The following is a 21,247-nucleotide window of genomic DNA, read 5'->3' on the forward strand; positions in this document are numbered from 1 at the left end:
TAATCACCCAAGCCAATACGATGTAACCAGCTGGGTTTACGTATTATATAGAGAGTCTTGTAAAATTTGATTGTGGGTCAGCAGCAAGTATCGTTGTAGTTACGTTTGTTAACATAAACGGGAAAATCCTATGAATATCACGGAAACACTCAATTTTGCGATTTAACAAGTATTTAAAAGTTGCTATATCGTTTAACCACTGTTTACAATGTTTTCTAAACATCCAGATTGGTAAGCTTTGCTGTAGAGTAGTTACCTCGTGATATACGAAAAGTGGGTGTGGTATGTAATCAAACATGCGGACATTCGATTGTAAATTAACCATGACACTAGTTCTCACCTTAAACTTCCGTTTGTCAACTCATAGGGTGGTAAGGGTGTCGAATCGACTTCGTATGAGTGCTGTAGAATGCAAAATCGGGTTCGTGGTTTTCATCACGTGAGTAATAATAAACTCCCACAATCGAATACTGCCAGGATTCTTATAAAAACAAACAACGTTACCTCATCAGATATCAAGGCCATGGTACATTTAAATGTACCATAACCAGCCATGGTTTATTTTAAATGAACCATAGCCAGCCACGGTTTAACTTAAATATACCATGGCCAGCCAGGGTTTATAAGATATGTACCCTGGAATTTGCCTTTGAAGTTAGGTGGTTTCATGATACATGACCTGTTATACACACAACAGTAGTTTACAGAATGTGTTATAAATGTAATGCACTATATAATAATATTACTTTTGCAGTTAACAAGCAATATAACACGTTACATGACAAAGTAAAGTAACATATAATGGATATTACATCCGGAAATTGTTAATGCACATTATATGTATCCAGCATGTAATTGATCGCATCGCAATAAAAACATTTGGTTGTAAAACGAAGCCTGACAATATCTATAAAATATTATATCATATATTGGAAGGCATTAGCTCAATCTTCACTGATGATACAAGATAAATGATGCTATGGCAAAGAAGCATTGGTAGACTGTCAACAGTAGAGGAGACAGCGATAAGAAACAAAGTGAGTTCTAGTTGTGTGTATAAGAATAACTGAAGTCAGAGCTGTTCTTTAATGTAACTGGCGACCAATGAGTTCCTTAGCCATATATGTCACTGCCGGTCATGACAGCAGCGGAAACAGCCTTATAGGCTAGAACAGAGAGATAATGTATTGGGAGTGCCCTTGAGGCCACAAACTACAACAAAGTATTTTTCGAGGTTGAACTACACCAGAGAAATGTGTGTCACTTGTAGTTGTAGGCTGGGAGCCTATATTGACTTAGTTTAAAGCTCGCAACATATAGGAAATCTATTAAATTCCATAAAAACTTGTTGGAAGGGGTTGGGGTTACTCTGAAGACATTTTGGCCTTGGTTATGCCTAACCAGTATCGCCAAGCTGTTATGAAGAAAAAGTGAGGCTGGCAATTCTTCATGATCTCTAATATACAGTACTATCATACTTAATGATTAGTGGTTAAAACCCTCACAGTAACATGAAATATGCAAATCATTGCTTCTTCTGGAATAATATGTACACTAACTGTAAAACATTACATTGCATAGAAGTAACATGTAACAAGTTACATTTTTATAGTAACGACCCCAACTCTGCTAGTTTGTGTGTTGTAGTTTGGCTTGTTGACTACAACCAGAGATGGGGTAACGCGTTACGTAATATAACGCGTTATGTAATATATACATTACAATTCACGATTCTGAGTAATATAACACGTTACTTTTGGAAATGCAGTACTATAACTTTAAGTTACTTCTGGAAACTATAATTCGTTACTAGTAACGGAATAAGTCATATTATTACGTAACGAGTAGCTGGAAGCGAAAAGTAACGAGTAACTTTACCGCGATGTAACGAGTGATACTACGAGTAAAGATGAACAAGTAACGCATTATAAATGGATTTTACTGCCAATTATCCATTCCACTATTAATTAATCACCTTAATCCATTAACCTTTCTTCTATAATGGTGCTCAGGTGATGCACGTACGCGTGACTGATGTGCATCACGTGACTGCACATGGTTTATATGTTAACTTTAACTTAGCTGTCTTAATTAAAAAGTAACTTAGCATTAGTAACTTAATATTTGTAAGTAATATTATTAAGTTAGTAACTTAATATTTGTAAGTAATATTATTAAGTTAGTAACTTAATATGTAATATTAAGTTATTCTAAGTAATAGTAACTGTAATATATTATACTGATATAAAAGTAATATGTAATATATTACTTTCATGAAGTAACTTCCCCAACTCTGACTACAACACACACCACACACACACCACACTACTACACACAACCCACAACCCACACTACTACACACAACCCACACTACTACACATAACCCACACTACTACACATAACCCACACTATACACACAACACACACTACTACACATAACCCACACTACTACACAACCCACACTACTACACACAACCCACACTACTACACACACACCACACTACTACACACAACACTACACATAACCCACACTACTGCACAGAACCCACACTACTACACATAACCCACACTATACACACAACACACACTACTACACATAACCCACACTACTACACAACCCACACTACTACACACAACCCACACTACTACACATAACCCACACTACTACACACAACCCACACTACTACACATAACCCACACTACTACACACAACCCACACTACTACACACAACACACACTACTACACATAACCCACGCTACTACACACACCACACTACTACACACACACCACACTACTACACATAACCCACACTACTACACACAACCCACACTACTACACATAACCCACACTACTACACACAACCCACACTACTACACACACACCACACTACTACACACAACACTACACATAACCCACACTACTGCACAGAACCCACACTACTACACACAACCCACACTACTACACACAACACACGCTACTACACAAGCCACAACTCAGTATACGCATTACCACATTGACTGGAGAGCTTCTAGATGAGTTGGGTTTTGAGCTTCGTGTGGCAGTAGGAGGATCATGGATAAAGTCATGTAAAACTTTCAACCTGCAGCAACAGATAAACAGTGGTATTCAGTAACCTGAGGGTATATCCTTACTCTTTATTCCATGTTCCCACTGTGTTCATAAGGCTTCTCTTCAACATAAACATCTTATCTTGCAGCTCCATCAACACTTCATAGTTCTCATATTCTGTCAGGTGATCATCCAATAGCAGTGTTGATGTAGGGAAGAAGCCACCCAACACTGCTAACTCTCTTAGATGTTTCAGCTTGCCATGATAGTCCTCGTGTTCTTCCTATTAACAAGCCATAACAACTAGCCAATCACATTACACCTAGCTACCTTCAGTTTAATAGCAATATAGTCATCCTTAATTTCCAAGAGGGATGGGTCATTACCATATTCCACAAGACGTTCCTTTATCCGATGAAACACACCCTCCACACTACATATTATAGTGATGGGTCACAGTACAGCAATACAAAGAACACTTACACTCTTGACACAAACTTGATATCTGCAGACCAGTCGTTGTGTTCCTTACTGCTGTGCTTCAAAATGGTGATCACTTTTGGGGGCATGATTATCTCCAGGAGGTTAACAGGAACTAAACTGAAACATTATACATGATATCATACATGACATCATCCATACATATCACTACACCTGTAATAGTGGTGTGCGATATCAGGATTTTTATTTCGATATGTTATCGATACGATATTGGGGTAAATATCGAAATTTCGATACGATTTTCGATAATTTTTAATTGTGTGGGTGGTGTAAATGCGTGGGCGGCCGATATTTATAAATATGCTTGAAATATAATTTACACACAAACTATTGCATAAAACTAATAAGCATAGAAAACTGGTAGACAAGTTTTTAAAGTGGCTAGATAGTACAGAACCAACCTTCATTTCTAGTGTGATTGTGCAATCACACACTAAATACTGTAGATTTATCGAAATATTCTTCGATAATTATCGCAAAATATTACCTTTTCGATAAATATCGAAATCTGCTAAAGCAGTATTGAAAATCGATACGATAACGATATCGACAAAATTATCGCGAAATCGATATTTTTTTGATATATTGCACATCACTAACCTGTAAGCAAGAGTTCATAATATAAAAAGATAGGAGAGTCGCATTTGTTCAGGCTATACTGCAGTAGGACACTCTCCTCTCTTTTTATATTATGAACTCTTGCTGTAACTCTTGCTATAAGTACTGCAGTGATTAGTAGCAACAAGTACATATGTAACACTTTCACACCTCAGATCAAAGGAGCAGCCCGGGCTACATATGAGCCCATTCCATATGAAATGTAGCCCGGACTACAACTGGGCAGTAATTATATAGATGTTGAGGCCGAAATCGATTGTGGGGATCAATTAATACTCACGTGATTAGGATGCACGACTTGGATTTCGCCATGAAAACTAGGGTTGAGCGATACTGCCATTTTAGTATCACGATCGATACTAAAGCCACTATTCACGATACTGAATAGTTCACGATACTTACAAATAGTCAATCATAGCTGGTGCTACATGGTGTATTGCTCAGTATTCCTGTAGGAAGTCTTTAAAGGTAGCATCAAACTAGCCACTGTCATCCTTGTTTACAGTAACAGTTATTGTATTACGGAAGTTCCGGATACAAGGAGCAGTGCTAACTAGTGGTATTGCCCCTCAATATAGCTTTACTTACAGCACCTTCAAAGCTGCTTTTTAAATAGAAACCTCTACTCTAAATATTTCCCTTTAGCATTGCTTGTTTGGCATGTGATACACCGTCTCAACAACATGATGGAAGAGTCAGCAATTCTCAGCCTTTTGGACAGTATCACTTCGAACGAAACAGTGAGACAAAAGTTTTTAGAGGTTCTGAACCGACCAGCTCCTACCAATACCAATGCCAATCAGGATGGAGATTTTCTGGTAGTCAACCAGGATTAACCCAAGCTCCCCACTCAGAGCATCCTCCTGCTCTGGATGACCCTCCGGATCGTGAGGGCATCCAGTTGGGAGCCAATGAGTACCAATTTGGTAGTAATTCCTCGCTGGCAGCCAATGTGCACCAGTCGAGAGGGGTTGGAGGGCTGGAAGCCATTGTACTCCAGTCGGCGGCTAATCCTCTGGTGGCTGGGGACCACCCTACTATGGAGCCCGTGGTGGGCACTTCCTCGTCGTTCAACCCAAACAACCTCTCCTCCAGCGACGAGTTCACCTTCAACACTCACGAGGTGATTAAACAATATTTAGAAACGCATTTTTGTTCGTCTTTGCAGAAAGACGTTCGAAGCACCATGAATAAGGTGCATCTGGTCCCACACACTTCAGTAATGAGTGTCCCTAAAGTAGACAGCTTTGTGTTGGACCATTTGAAATAGCGTTTCCCCAAGTCACGTGACTTAGAATTAGGCACTATTCAGTCGGCGCTGCTGAAGTGTGCAGGACCATTGTCATGTTTGTGGTCAGAGTTGTTAGACAACAACTTGTTGGAGGATGAAGGGGCTGTGAATAATGTGCATGATGTGCTTGAGGTGGTCCAATGCACATTAGTGCTATTGGGTAATGCCAATGAGCTCATCTCCCAGACGAGGAGATGTGCTATACTCAAATGTGTGGACCACAATTTAGAGAAGTATGGTAAGGATCCTCCTAAGAACAATGGCGACCTTCTCTTTGGGAAAGAATTCTGTGTTCAGTTGAAGAGCCAGGTAGAATCAGATAAGGCCTTGTCCCAGATGGTCACTTTGGTCAATCGCTACCAGCCCTATGACAAGTCTAGTTAATAACAAAATATCACAATATCGATAATTTCAAAATATCGTGATATATTGTTAAAATGATAATATCGCTCAGCCCTAATGAAAACCGCTCAGACAGAAAGCGTTTTGCTATCCTCGCCATCCTACCAGTTGAAAAACATTGGGCTAAGGTGAGAATTAGTGCTATAGCTTATTCACCGATCATTTCCACACGTTTTCAAATACGGACACGCCCCCATCACACACTCTGCACGGAGAAACCACTCTACTAACAAGCTCACCTATCTAGGCCTTTAGTGAACTCCATACTTTTTCCATAAAACCATTCAACAGCACTGATTAAAACAATAAACTTGCATAACCGAAATTCACTGTGATATCTTTACAGCACTCAAAATAACAGTGCGAGAGGACAGAATTTGTATATTGTTATCAATTTTTTGTCAAATGACAATGGTAACACAGAAGGCTGGGTCTGCTAGGATATGTCCGTCATCGTAACTAAACATAATCAGAAAGTACTAGCTGCTGACCCATAATCAAAAATTTTAGGCATATATAATACATCCAGTGGCTGTACTTGTATTGGCTTGGGTGATTGATCACCCTGTACAGGCTATCAGCCTGATAAGTGTTACATATTAGCTGTAACATGGGGCATTCGGGCTTTGCCTGATATGTATGTTTGACTGTCCCAGGGCCGCAGGCCCGAGGGCATATATATCAGGCAAAGCCCTATATGGTACTATACTGAACTACTGCTACTGATGTTATTGTCAATGTTTGCAGCTACGATGGTTGTAATTCTGACTTTGTCAGAGACAGCTTATTGTTGTTCTTTATTATGTAGTGATGTCATCATATTATATGATTACTATTCTCCGTACATTTAGTGTGGCAAATAAAGTGAAGTGGCATTCAAAGGTCATTCTGTCATGCAATATCACTAGATAAATACCGGGATATCTCTAAATATATGTGGGGTACCTGTGTATAATTAATACTGCTCAGAATATCCATTATTCTTAGCAAATTACTGGCTCAATCATTAAATATTACAAGTGGTCATCCTACAAAGGAGTGGTCACTTTAGAAAGGTTTTATCTTGCTCATGCATTTTGACTACATTGAGTGTTTATGTGGTGAAATTTTCATGTCATGAGATTCCTATTGAAATTATAGCACTTTGGATATTGTGCTTGGTGCCATGTTAATGTACAAAAAAGTCCTAAAAATGTCGTACACTACTCTATCAACTTCTTTGCTTGTATCTCTTGATAGGAACCACCAATTGAAACAAGGTTTGCACTAAAATGATTCTAAAAGATAGCACGATATTTGCCATACCAAAGAATGTAAGGAATGCATTTTTTTTAAATTTGGTGGGAAATTCCTGTTTGTGGTCTTCTCGGTAGTGGCCTCCTTAATTACTGGATTGCAGCAAAACCTTACACCGAATAATTGAATACTCAAATAACAGCTAAGCAAATATTTGAATACAGAAAACTACTATTCGTTTGAGCCTTAGTTTGATTAGTGACCAAACTTGAAATTCTTCTTATACTTGTACAGTTTAGTTCTACCCTCAGAACCGCTCTGAATGTCACTGCACAATACCATGTGTATCTGGATGGATAATGATCATACAGACCCATCTTCAAGTGATACTCTTCAGGAGTCTATACTCTATATAGCTTCAGAGGATATAAAACCCTATCCATTTAACTGTAAAATGGTTTTTAGGCTTTTTCCGTATATCAATAGTGTGTACAGTTAACTGTGTTGTATAATAAATGGTAATTGTCATCTGGGGAGGCTGGTTATGTAATAGTTGTAACACGGGCATGAGTACATCAGAACATCACAACATGTAGCACATGTTGCTGTCAGACCTTCAGTGCTGGTCACTGTAAAGCACTAATAACAATGTAGTAGTGAAGCCTTACAAGGTAGATATCATGTATCAAACACTGTTATGATGTTGCATGCTATAAAGCAATTCCACTCAACACAACACACTGCTCACTTTCAAACTATACTTGGATTGATGCTGATGGATGTCTTGGACACCAGAGAGGTTGCTATGCAGGATTCTGTACAGTACTAGATGGTGGTATACTTTTTTACAACACATATCTTTGTCGTGGACCACCAGAAAACGTCTTTTCACCAAAAACTGAATGGTAAATTCAAAATCAGCATGTTCACTTTTATCAGGATGACTTCTTTCAGGCTCACAGAAACTTCGATAACCTTTGACAACAAGTGGTACCGTAAAATCTCGTATTTTTCCATACATTATGTCGTACATAATTTGTGTGAGCTTCTTATGGGGAATTTTAATTTCCGAACAGTGATTTCATGTAATTCAATAAATACTGGATGAAATTTAATTTGGTAAAGTGCATACGAATTACGAAGCATTGGCTATCATCAGAGTTGGGGAAGTTACTTCATGAAAGTAATATATTACATATTACATATTACTTTTATATCAGTATAATATATTACAGTTACATATTACTTAGAATAAAGAGTAACTTAATAATATTGCATATTAAGTTACTAACTTAATAATATTAGCTACAAATATTAAGTTACTAATGCTAAGTTACTTTTTTATTAGACAGCTAAGTTAAAGTTACCATATAAACCACGTGCAGTCACGTGATGCTCATCAGTCACGTGTACGTGCAAGTGGTGCAACACCTGAGCACCATTATAGAAGAAAGATTAATGGCTTAAGGTGATTAATTAATAGTAGAATGGATAATTGGCAGTAAAATCCATTTATAATGCGTTACTTGTTCATCTTTACTCGTAGTATCACTCATTACATCGTGGTAGAGTTACTCGTTACTTTTCGCTTCCAACTATCGTTACGTAATAATATTACTTCTTTCGTTACTAGTAACGAATTATAGTTTCCAAAAGTAACTTAAAGTTATATCACTGCACTTCCAAAAGTAACGCGTTATATTACTCGGAATCGTGAATTGTAATATATATTATGTAACGCGTTATATTATGTAACGCGTTACCCCATCTCTGGCTATCATGTACTAGAACAGCAGCTTGTAAAATATTTACTGAATGGTTGTATTTTGATTAGCAAAAGTATGTAAAATCAGTAAGTTGGAAATGGATAAGAATAAATTACCAAGAAGAAATCAGTGCCTTTTCTGAACAGATTATGACAGCGATATTGTGATAGAAAGTGTTTATCACAAAGTAGAAATACCTGGAGTAAGCTATTAATCCATACGAAGTTTTGTGCTTATGGCGATCCACCACGGCATCAGTCCATCTTTACTACAGTTGTACCAATAATCGGATCGGTAATCGGTAGAAGCCAATAATTAGCTGTGTTGTTGAAAATAATAATTAACTGTTTTTATCATAATTGGAAATCAGTTGTAATGGGCCAGGTACTTAGGTAATTTGTTTATGTTTTGTGGTAACCACAAAGTGATGGTTCAGGCCCTAGCCCACTTGTCTGACCAGCAACTTTGAGTTGAAGTAAGTGTACAATCTCACAGCACTGGCTTTACTAGCTGTACTTTGAGGAGTATGCACAAGTATAATTTGTGGAGACTTACAATCAGGTATCGGTTAACTATTGGTAAAACAGGGTAAAAATACATCAGATGTCAGTTTTCCCTAAAAAGTGGGAATCGGTACAACACTAATCTTTACCAATTAGTGGCTGTCTAATGCTATTTCTACTCTTCCATTTATCGCCACCATCCTTTCTTTTATAGCGTCACCGTCCTTTCCATTATAGCGTCACCGTCCTTTCCATTATAGTGTCACCGTCCTTTCCTTTATAGCGTCACCGTCCTTTCCTTTATAGTATCACCGTCCTTTCCATTATAGCGTCACCGTCCTTTCCATTATAGTGTCACCGTCCTTTCCATTATAGTGTCACCGTCCTTTCCATTATAGTGTCACCGTCCTTTCCATTATAGCGTCACCGTCCTTTCCATTATACAGTCACCATCCTTTCCTTTATAGCGTCACCGCCCTTTCCTTTATAGCGTCACCGTCCTTTCCATTATAGCGTCACCGTCCTTTTCATTATAGCGTCACCGTCCTTTCCATTATAGCGCCATCGTCCTTTCCATTATAGCGTCACCGTCCTTTCCATTATAGAGTCACCGTCCTTTCCTTTATAGCGTCACCGTCCTTTCCTTTATAGTGTCACCGTCCTTTCCTTTATAGGGTCACCATCCTTTCCTTTATAGTGTCACCGTCCTTTCCTTTATAGCGTCACCATCCTTTCCTTTATAGCGTCACCGTCCTTTCCTTTATAGCGTCACCGTCCTTTCCTTTATAGCGTCACCGTCCTTTCCTTTATAGCGTCACCATCCTTTCCTTTATAGCATCACCGTCCTTTCTTTTATAGCGTCACCGTCCTTTCCATTATAGCGTCACCGTCCTTTCCATTATAGCGTCACCGTCCTTTCCTTTATAGCATCACCGTTCTTTCCGTTATAGCATCACCGTCCTTTCCTTTATAGCACCACCGTCCTTTCCTTTATAGCATCACCGTCCTTTCCTTTATAGCATCACCGTCCTTTCCATTATAGCGTCACCGTCCTTTCCTTTATAGCGTCACCGTCCTTTCCTATATAGCGTCGCCGTCCTTTCCTTTATAGCGTCACTGTCCTTTCCATTATACAGTCACCGTCCTTTCCTTTATAGCGTCACCGTCCTTTCCATTATAGCGTCACCGTCCTTTCCTTTATAGCGTCACCGTCTTTTCCGTTATAGCGTCACCGTCCTTTCCGTTATAGCGTCACCGTCCTTTCCTTTATAGCGTCATCGTCCTTTCCATTATAGCGTCACCGTCCTTTCCATTATAGCGTCACCGTCCTTTCCATTATAGCGTCACCGTCCTTTCCTTTATAGCATCACCGTCCTTTCCTTTATAGCACCACCGTCCTTTCCTTTATAGCGTCACTGTCCTTTCCGTTATAGTGTCACCGTCCTTTCCTTTATAGCGTCACCATCTTTTCCTTTATAGCGTCACCGTCTTTTCCTTTATAGCGTCACCGTCCTTTCCTTTACAGCATCACCGTCCTTTCCATTATAGCGTCACCGTCCTTTCCTTTATAGCGTCACCGTCCTTTCTTTTATAGCGTCACCGTCCTTTCCTTTATAGCGTCATCGTCCTTTCCATTATAGCGTCACCGTCCTTTCCATTATAGTGTCACCGTCCTTTCCATTATAGCGTCACCGTCCTTTCCTTTATAGCATCACCGTCCTTTCCATTATAGCGTCACCGTCCTTTCCCTTATAGCGTCACCGTCTTTTCCTTTATAGCGTCACCGTCCTTTCCTTTATAGTGTCACCGTCCTTTCCTTTATAGCGTCACCATCTTTTCCTTTATAGCGTCACCGTCCTTTCCTTTATAGCGTCATCGTCCTTTCCTTTACGACGTCATCTTCTGCTACATTAATTGCTGACAGCCAATCACGTGCCACTGCACAATGATCATGTGCAAATAATTGCTTATTATTCAAATACAATGTAAAAGAATATTAATTCAACTATTCATTTGAGTCATAAATCAAATTTAAAATTTTCAATTTTTCCTTATACTTTATCTATGAATGCTATCCCACTAGGGACCTGTGAGAAGGATAAAGCCTGTCAATAAGGGAGTCTGAAATAGTGATGTGCGATATATCGAAAAAATATCGATTTCACAATAATTTTGTCGATATCGTTATCGTATCGATTTTCGATACTGCTTTAGCAGATTTCGATATTTATCAAAAAGGTTATATTTTGCGATAATTATCGAAATATCGAAGAATATTTCGATAAATCTACAGCAATTAGTGTGTGATTGCACAATCACGCTAGAAATGAAGGTTGATTCTGTACTATCTAGCCACTTTAAAAACTTGTCTGCCAGTTCTCTAGGCTTATTATTAGTTTTATGCAATAGTTTGTGCGCAAAATTGTATTTCAAGTATGTTTATAAATATCGGCCGCCCACGCAATTACACCACCCACACAATTAAAAATTATCAAAAATTGTATCGAAATTTCGATATTTACCCCAATATCGTATCGATATAATATCGAAATAAAATCCTGATATCACACACCACTATTCTGAAACATGTATATAACTAAAATGTTAAAGAATGCATCTCATACCCAGTTAAGTAGTGACTTGATCCCCAGCAACATGCGGTCTAGGCATACACCTACTAGGCATACACCTACTTACCTGTTTACTTTTTTGCAACATTAATTATCATGACTGGTATAGTCAGATTTCTAACCCTATTAGAGAATGTTGACACCATAAACAAGAGCCATTAAACAAGAACCATTAAACAAAGCTGTAGAGAACATGGCCCTAGAAATTGACTGAATCCCAAGGGCCTTTTCATGCCACTGTATAACTCTAGAGGAAAAGCTTTACTACTGGCAGTACTAACATGGATACTTGTACAGTGGAACCTGTGTTACGGTCACCTGGATTAAGCGGTCACCTTTGCATAACGGCCATGGACACGAGGTCCCAAATATTTTCCCATACAAATGTATGCATTGTGGTCTGCATTAAGCGGTCACCTGTCTAATGCGTATAACAGCCAACCAAGAATTCGCCTATGAATCACTGTATACATAACTTTCTCCTTCATATAGCGGTCGCTACCTTTTATGGTGGCTTGTTAACTGGCACTACTGCACCATTTCAATTAATGCTCAATTATCACACTTCTTGCCTTTCAATGAATACTATATAATCTATCAGGCTTCAATGCTTAAACGTATTCAATAGCTATAACCAACATTCATAACAAGCTCACCTTGTCCTTTCTGTACTAAAATATTACTGTATTGCGGTTGGCACAAGCCTCTTAATAATAATCACACATTTATAATGGCCATAGCCACTAAAATGCTGCTGACCACTTTATACAGGTTTTCTCTATAACAGCCACCTGTATATAAAGGCCAGATATATCTGGTCCCAAGGTGACCATTATAGACAGGTTCCACTGTAGTAGTGTTCACAACAATGGAGAAAATAAAATTCCCCTAGAGGTGTGGATCGCTGCGAGAAACTAAAGATGTTATTGAAGACCACAAATCCAACTGATTTACAACCTACCAAAATCATCTGCATCTGACCTAGTTGGTGCTGATACTAAAGTTTTATTCAAAACAATTTGTCAATCTCTGGTCAGTCTGGTGTTAAGGTTAACAAGATGACAACATTAAGTGAGCATAAGGAAAATTTTAAAAAAAATAGTTAATCAAATATGGGCATGATTATAAAACAAGCATTCTCCAGAAACCACTGATAAGTCAACCACTGATAAGTCAACCACTGATAAGTCAACCACTGATAAGTCAACCACTGATAAGTCAACTACACTGAAACCACCTCCCATCAATGACTAAATACTGTTGTCATAGAAACAGTAGATAATATCCTTGCTCTTTTGAATTCCAACAAAACACATGTAATCGTTACACAAATTCTTGTACTTCAAGAAAGCTCAAGATTTTTTTATCAGTTCATTCAATGATATTTTGATACGTAATGCTGCTGATCTCTTGGATATTATACTTCGGGAGGCTCGGTTTCCATATCAACATGTAATTGCCATTTTTCAATTACTGACAGCAAGTTTGAATATACAAAAAGAATTACAACATGCACACGTGCCTATTACATCACCAACACGTGCACCAGTCTATAAATACAACAAACTAAACAACCTTTCGGCTTTTTTTCTTGCTGACAGCTAGTTGTGTTTCCTACGTCTTACTTCGGAAATGGCAGAAGAAGTTCCCACCACCCAACTCCTTCAGGAGATGAAGACACAGATGGACGCTATTCGAGAACAGATGGAGACTATTAAGAGGAATCAACCAGTTACTGATGCGACAAATTCCGACGAAGAGGGTGATGAAGTTTCAGGACCTAGACTGGTTACACTGAACGACACTACTCGAGCCTTTCTCGAAGCAGCCTTTTCAGGTACGATGCTGAATGAGGAACGCAAAAAGTGCGTCGAGAAGATTGGAGTACCCGACTGTAATCAAATCCGCTGCCCTAAGCTGGATGGGGTGATGAAAGCGGTTCTACCCAAGGACGCCATAAAGGCTGATGGGTATTTATCTCGCCTCCAACAATTTTGGTTAGACGCGGTGGCGCCCTTAACAGCTGTTCTGGAGAGTGCGGAGGCAGGAGACTTGACACCGGAAAAGGCAGTCTCAGCTACCCAGACAGCGCTGTACCTAATGGGTAATGCTCACCACTAAATGTCTCAGGAGAGACGAAAGAAGTTGATCCCGAAATTAAACCCTTCGCTGAGGTTTATGGCAGATGACTGCAAGAACTTCTCCGACGCCGCGCCTATGCTGTTTGGTGAGAGTTTCGCAAAGCAAGCTACTACCACCATGGAACAGGTCAAGGCTATCAAGAAGCTTCACATCCCCTCTGAGAAGAAAAGTTTTTCCTACTACCACCCCCGAAGTTACCAAAACGGCCGCGGGAATGGAGCAAAGAGCGGTCGCCCAAGATTCCACCCGTACAAAGGGAGCAGCCAAGCAACTTACTCCTTCAATCGCCCATTCCAAAACGTCCAAGAACACAAGAAGAGTTAAATCAGTATGTTGTACCTTTTTCAAACAAAAACGTAGATTTTCACCATACTTTAAGTTTAAGTGTAGTTCTGCCCTCAGTAAAGAGGGATATCGTAACAAGTTTGCATGCTGGCCGAATAAAGGAGTTCATAGAGAACTGGGCCATATTAACACAAGATCCGTGGGTCTTACAGACGGTGCAGGGATTTCGGCTACCCTTGGTATCAGCACCACTTCAAAGGTCAGCTCCACCACAAATACAGCTGTCGGTGGAGCAGTAAGACCTGGTATCAACAGAGATACAGTCTATGTTGAACAAAGGGGCTGTGAGTGTAGTTCACCCCCATCGGAAGGAGTTTGTCTCCCAGATCTTTCTAGTCCCCAAGAAGGACGGTGGTTATCGACCAGTGGTGAACTTGAAAGCACTGAACAAGTTCATTATGGAGGAGCACTTCAAGATGGAGGGCTTCCATAATGAACTGGTGAAACCAGGCGACTGGCTAGCTAAACTAGACCTGAAAGATGCTTATTTTCTGGTTCCAATACATCCCAGTCATCAGAAATATCTCCAATTTTACTGGCAGGAAACTCTGTACCAATTTCACTGCCTCCCATTTGGTCTGTCATGTGCCCCTCGCACATTCACCAAACTGATGAAGCCAGCAGTCGCATTGCTGCGAGAGAGGGGAATACACCTAATCATTTATTTGGACGATCTCCTAATTCTATGCGACTGTCCAAAGGCTCTGAAGATCCAGGTGGCATTAATCAAGGATTTGTTCCAATCTTTAGGCCTGCTAATCAACGAGAAGAAATCGCAGTTGATACCAACCCAGGAAATAGTCTTCCTAGGCTTGGGGGTATCTACAAGTCAGATGGAGGTGTCTCTGCCCAAGGAGAAGTTGTCCCAGATCCAGAAGGAAGCCAAACTTTTGCTTTCCAAGACAGCAACCACAGTGCAGCAAGTCGCGACCTTTATGGGAATGACGACAGCAGCAAAACAAGCAATTTCAATTGGCCCATTGTTTCATCGTCACCTTCAAGCTCTGATAAACAGAGTGGTGCCATTGGCTGCATCACTGGAGGAAGTGAAACAGTGTTACCACGAGATGGTGGAAATCTCTACAGAGGCCAAACAAGAGCTGTTGTGGTGGAACCACCAAGCCCAAAAGTACAATGGCACCCCACTGATTCCGAGACCTCCAGACATGGTGATAGAGATGGATGCATCATCTCTGGGATGGGGTGCAACATTGAAAGGTCCAGATCTGAGAACAGGGGGATTGTGGCCAGTGGAAGAACGCCAGATGCACATCAATGGTCTGGAGCTACTGGCAGCCTCTCTGGCAATTCAAGCATTTGCCAAAGACCAAATCAATATCAGTATTCTAGTGAAGACAGACAATGTTTCGACCAGAGCATACATAAACCATCTCGGGGGGACTCATTCAAAAATCATGAATTCACTAGCCACTCAGATATGGAAGTGGTGCATAGAATGGAAGATTTGTCTTACTGCGGAGCACCTTCCGGCAGGTTGAACCAGGTGGCAGACACAGAATCACGGACAGTCAGGGACCGCTGTGATTGGATGATCCATCCAGGCCTGTTTGCTCTGATCCAGAAAGCAGTGGGACCATTACAGATAGACTTGTTTGCTTCCCGTTTAACTCACCAGTTACCTCGATATTACAGCTGGAGGCCGGATCCAGCAGCAGAAGCAACGGACGCTTTCACTCAGAATTGGCACCATCTGCGAGGATATGCGAACCCCCCATGGTGCCTCCTCCTAGCTATACTGGCCAAGATTCGACGGGACCAGGCACAGGTAGTGTTAGTGGCCCCCTTGTGGAAGACTCAACCCTGGTACCCAATCCTCCTCCAACTGCTCAGCGGGTTCCCATTACGGATTCCAATACAAGACAACATAGTGATATCTCCAACTCAGGAGGAGTTCATCATGCCATCAGGGGTACCACAGTTGGTCGTCTGGCCACTATCCGGCAACATTGTAGAACAGGAAGGCTTTCAGAAGGAGCTACAACTTTATTGGACTCAGCATGGAGAGACAAGACCAAGTCCACCTATGAATCACTCTTCAAACGATGGGATAGCTGGTGTAAGGAACAGGATAGGGATCCCATTAAGGGCCCTATAGCTGATATTTTGAACTTTTTGGCAGAGTTGTTTGAACAAGGCTACGAGTATAGATCATTAAACTCTTACCAGTCAGCAATTTCATCAGTGCACGAGAAGGTCGATGGTGTAGATGTTGGCAAGCATCCCTTGATGACACAAATGCTGAAAGGAGCATTCAACCAGAGACCACCTAGACCAAAATATGAGTCCATTTGGAATGTAGACCAGGTGTTGTCATTGTTTAAGAATGATGGTCCATCTGATTCTCTTTCTCTCCAATCTTTAACAATTAAGACAGTGAAGCTAATGGCATTAGCACGACCTTGTAGAGCTGATTTAGCTGCACTGGATCTTAACAGTAGATCTTACGTTCTGGAAGGGGTAGTGTTCAAGTCAACTCATCTGTCAAAGCAGTCACGACCATCCCACCATCAAGCTGATTTCTTTTTTCCAAGTTTCCAAATTGATTCTTGTTTGTGTCCAGTGAAGACTCTGAAAGTCTATGAACAAAAGACATCTGCGTTTAGGACCAATTGTAAGGAGAATTTTCTGTTTTGGTCTTTTATTGGTAAGCATGGTCCGGTGTCTGCTAGCACGATAGCTAGATGGATTAAATCATGCCTGCATAAAGCAGGAATTGACACGTCCAAGTTTCAAGCTCATTCTACCAGGGCAGCTGCAGCTACTAAAGCAGCCATGTCTGGTGTTACTGTAGAGGAGATTATGAAAGCAGCAGATTGGTCTGGTGAGGGAGTGTTCCAGAAGTTTTATTATAGACCATGTCATTCGGTGAAGTTCGGGACATCTGTATTGGCGGCCAAGGCTTCAAAGTCACATGCTGATATGAAAACTGAGCCTTCCGAAGTATAATTTTCAAATGGCTCAGGTCATGTAATGGCCGCATGCGCTATTCGTAATTATATGAGGAAGGTGAGGTTGAAATATCAACATGTCCCTCCCACCCTTTGCCCTTGTATATCTATATTTATTTTGAGTCAAAAAGCTGAAAGGTTATTTAGTTTGTTGTATTTATAGACTGGTGCACGTGTTGGTGATGTAATAGACACGTGTGCATGTTGTAATTCTTTTTGTATATTCAAACTTGCTGTCAGTAATTGAAAAATGGCAATTACATGTTGATATTTCAACCTCACCTTCCTCATATAATTATGAATAGCATGCGGCCATTACATGACCTGAGCCATTCGAAAATTATCATGTTAGTATACAAGTTATTCCTAAGGCATACCCTTTGATCCAAGCTTGATTATCTCTTCCAGGATTCACTGTGTATTCTGATCAATATCTCAGTAGCTCAGACTCTCCACCAGTAACTACAAAATCTGTTATTCAGAACATTTCAAAATGATTGTGGTTCTCAGTACCTAATGATTCACTGATGGTGGGTTGCAGTTATTACTAATATCTGATATGTCAACCAACATGTAAACATTTCAACTCATCATACACCCATCTTTTGGTCTGTGGAAATTTTAATTACCCAATCATTAAATGGGCTACCAGTTATGGGTGCACCTCTGCGTCTTGTCCTCAGCAGTTTCTTGACACAATAAGATCTCTTTTTGCCGGTATGAACAGAAAACTATTGAAGGTGTCAGAGAAATGATCCCTCCCATCCAAAACGCTGTTACTTTATTCCAATCAAATAGGCCCCATCATTATGTACAATATATTGTATCTAGAGATAATATGTATATTCCTATACAACTGTATGTAGGTAAATTGGATGGACATGTGGTCGCTAAAAGTAGGAGTGATAAATGACTATTTATCATATCTTCCTCGTTGGTTACGACTGGATCCAAGGTATTAGATAGTTGGCCATGCATGTATCTGTTTGGTGAGTCAACATGTTGGTCTACGCTAATGGAATTTTGTTCTGCAGACAAGACTGAGAGTGTGAATCTTTGCACATGTCCACGTCGGAAGGAAATCTTGATTCAGCTTTAGGGCCCAGTTACTTAACAATGCAAAGCCATGACACACTGTTGCAATCATAGTTCAACAGTTACAAACTTCTGTAGCACACATTCACATGCAGTGGTGAGCACTAAAGCTAGTTCCAGGCTTAGCTAGCTAGCTACGTAAAAGTTTAATTGATTGTGCCTGCATGAGCTATTTATGTGAAGAAATAAATTTTCATAGCACCGCAGCTCTACAAATAACACAGAACCACAGCTCTACAAATAACACAGAACCACAGCTCTACAAATAACACAGAACTACAGCTCTACAAATAATTCAAACACAAAATAAGGTATTGGTACCGCTGAACATAAAACCAATAACATCTATATTACACATGAGGCCAAGTCTGACAAATAAAAGACATTGCTTATGGAGGAAATATACTACATCATCTAATAATGTTGCATATACTAATGCTTTGCATACCTTAACATATAAGCTCCGTAGGAATTTTGACCATGCGATTGCCAACACATAATCGTAAGGTACATATCATTTGACGGTCAACTTCATCATTCCGATTAATTTCTTCTCTAGTGTGTTTTGTTGCCAAATCCTGTACCAACTTGAACTATAGACCTTCCCCCTTGTCTTGTGTCAAAGTTATCCCACCTGCAGTCTAATAAATCTCCTAGGTCTAATGGATGTCCTCCTATAATTCTAAGAAACTGTGATCCGATATGTGTTCCTTAAACAACACTAAATCCCTTAAAGTGGATTGTTGCCAAATGATTGGAAGACTGGGCACATCACAAGAAGGGGAACAAAGTATCATCCAGTGTGCTCAACTTTTGTGATCACTACATTAGATGCTCTGCTATCGCACTACGGCTGAGTAATTGTAACATTTTGCTACTTTCACGATTGTAGGATGCAACACATCACAATTGTGATAATTATATGAATAACATACAACTTTAATGAATATGAGATGGATGGCAAATTGCTTGAATGGGTTCTTGTGTAAGATTAAAGCCCAATTTTTGTCCAGTAGTGGCTCAGTACTGGATCACCTGCAGAACTGTTTTTGGTCGCTACATGGTTTGGGTACTGCAACAGCTGTGCAGCAAGAGAAAAGATGGGACAAGCCACAATGCATAATTAGAGACGAACTATGTTAAAGGTTTATAATATAGATGAATTGCTGCTACATTAATGAAGATATACATATGTAGCCACTACATTATACCATTAACTGCAATTTCATGAGATAAGTGTATACCAGTCTACTACAAGCAGAAATATAATACCAGTATTACATTGACTAGACCAGCTGAAGAGGCCAGCAGCAAAAGAGACAAGTACCATTAAAAAATTTAGGCGACAACATAGTGGGCATTAAACAGAATTTTGGGACACAATTGTAATATTTGCTAAAAATACATTTTGAGACTAGCATGAACAAGTCTATTGTTTACCTAGTGATACCATTATTCAGATGGTTAAAACAAGCCATTCAAAGTTTTAGGAAATGGAAAATCTAAAATGGCACATGTCCCCATTTTCAACAGACCCCTTCAACTAGTAACAGACAAATACTCACTCAAATACAGCAACAATATCATTCTGGCAGAAGCAGTGAATGTGTGTTTTTCCCAGAGGATGCTGACAACAGAACTGGGAGCTGCTTGTACGTCGAGGAACGTAAATGTGATCATAAAACTTCATCTCAAGGAACTTAGCAAATGAGTAACTTAGTGCTCCTTTAGTTAGCTCCATGTGAGGGGTATGCTACAGCAAGATGAATAGTAAACATTACTTCTGTAACACTTGCAGTAACTTATAAGTTACAGACTATTACAATACACACACGCACACCAACCTGTTGACACTTCTTACACTGGTACCAGTTATAAATGATGTCATTACTGCCAGGGATAGCAGTAGGCAGTCTGAACACACTCATCCTTAAGCAGTCGCTATAGTGAACAAAGTGTGCATGATGGCTGAATACATCTTGGTGACAGTTTAAACAAGGCTCCAACCTGCAGATCACGTGATATGATCACATCAGATGAAATCACACACATACCTGAAGCACATTTGATCCAGGAATTCCCCCAAACTGAGGTCATTACCAACATAGAAAGGTAACTTGATCAACCTGTATCGAGATCAAGAGATCAACTAGATTAAAATACCGGAACAAACATGCTGACAGGAGACATTGTAAGATTTAGAGTACTCAATAAATCATTACTACTATGCCATCCTACCTCATCACTACAGACACAATGTTACACAGACTAGGGATAGGCAGTATTTAGCATCACAGTGCAACATGGAAATGAACAATAAGATGAATAAAAAATTGGAAATTTTAAAATGGGAATAGGGATTGCTGAAAAAAGTCACAAAACAAGAAGGGATCGCTGGGGTGGTAATGTAAACCACAAATCCCTATTTTGACTCTCTGTCATAAATCTTTAGTTACATGCTCTGTCATTTTGAAATGAGTCAAAATAGGGATTTGTGGTTTACATTGAAATGAGTCAAAATAGGGATTTGTGGTTTACATTACCACCCCAGCGATCCCTTCTTGTTTTGTGGCTTTTTCAGCGATCCCTATTCCCATTTTAAAATTTCCAACTTTTTATTCATCTAGTTTGTGTACTTTTTGTTAATACAGTAATGAATTATGAAGACGACTGTTGTGA

At 39.8% G+C, this 21,247-nt stretch overlaps 1 protein-coding gene across 1 annotated transcript in view; it reads right to left on the reverse strand.

Annotated features, from left to right (window-relative positions):
• LOC136241906 (1-phosphatidylinositol 3-phosphate 5-kinase-like) overlaps window positions 1-21,247 on the reverse strand; it is a 99,420-nt gene that overhangs the window by 33,906 nt on the left and 44,267 nt on the right. The window contains exons 9-15 of the mRNA XM_066033293.1: window positions 20,623-20,694; window positions 20,413-20,575; window positions 20,134-20,321; window positions 3,554-3,670; window positions 3,401-3,503; window positions 3,154-3,353; window positions 3,011-3,101 (exon numbers count right to left, since the gene is read on the reverse strand). Of these exons, the coding sequence (XP_065889365.1) occupies window positions 3,011-3,101; window positions 3,154-3,353; window positions 3,401-3,503; window positions 3,554-3,670; window positions 20,134-20,321; window positions 20,413-20,575; window positions 20,623-20,694 (934 nt within the window). The remainder of the gene's footprint in view (window positions 1-3,010; window positions 3,102-3,153; window positions 3,354-3,400; window positions 3,504-3,553; window positions 3,671-20,133; window positions 20,322-20,412; window positions 20,576-20,622; window positions 20,695-21,247) is intronic.

Source organism: Dysidea avara, chromosome 12 (assembly GCF_963678975.1).
Source record: "Dysidea avara chromosome 12, odDysAvar1.4, whole genome shotgun sequence".
In the NCBI taxonomy this organism is placed as follows: Eukaryota; Metazoa; Porifera; class Demospongiae; order Dictyoceratida; family Dysideidae; genus Dysidea; species Dysidea avara.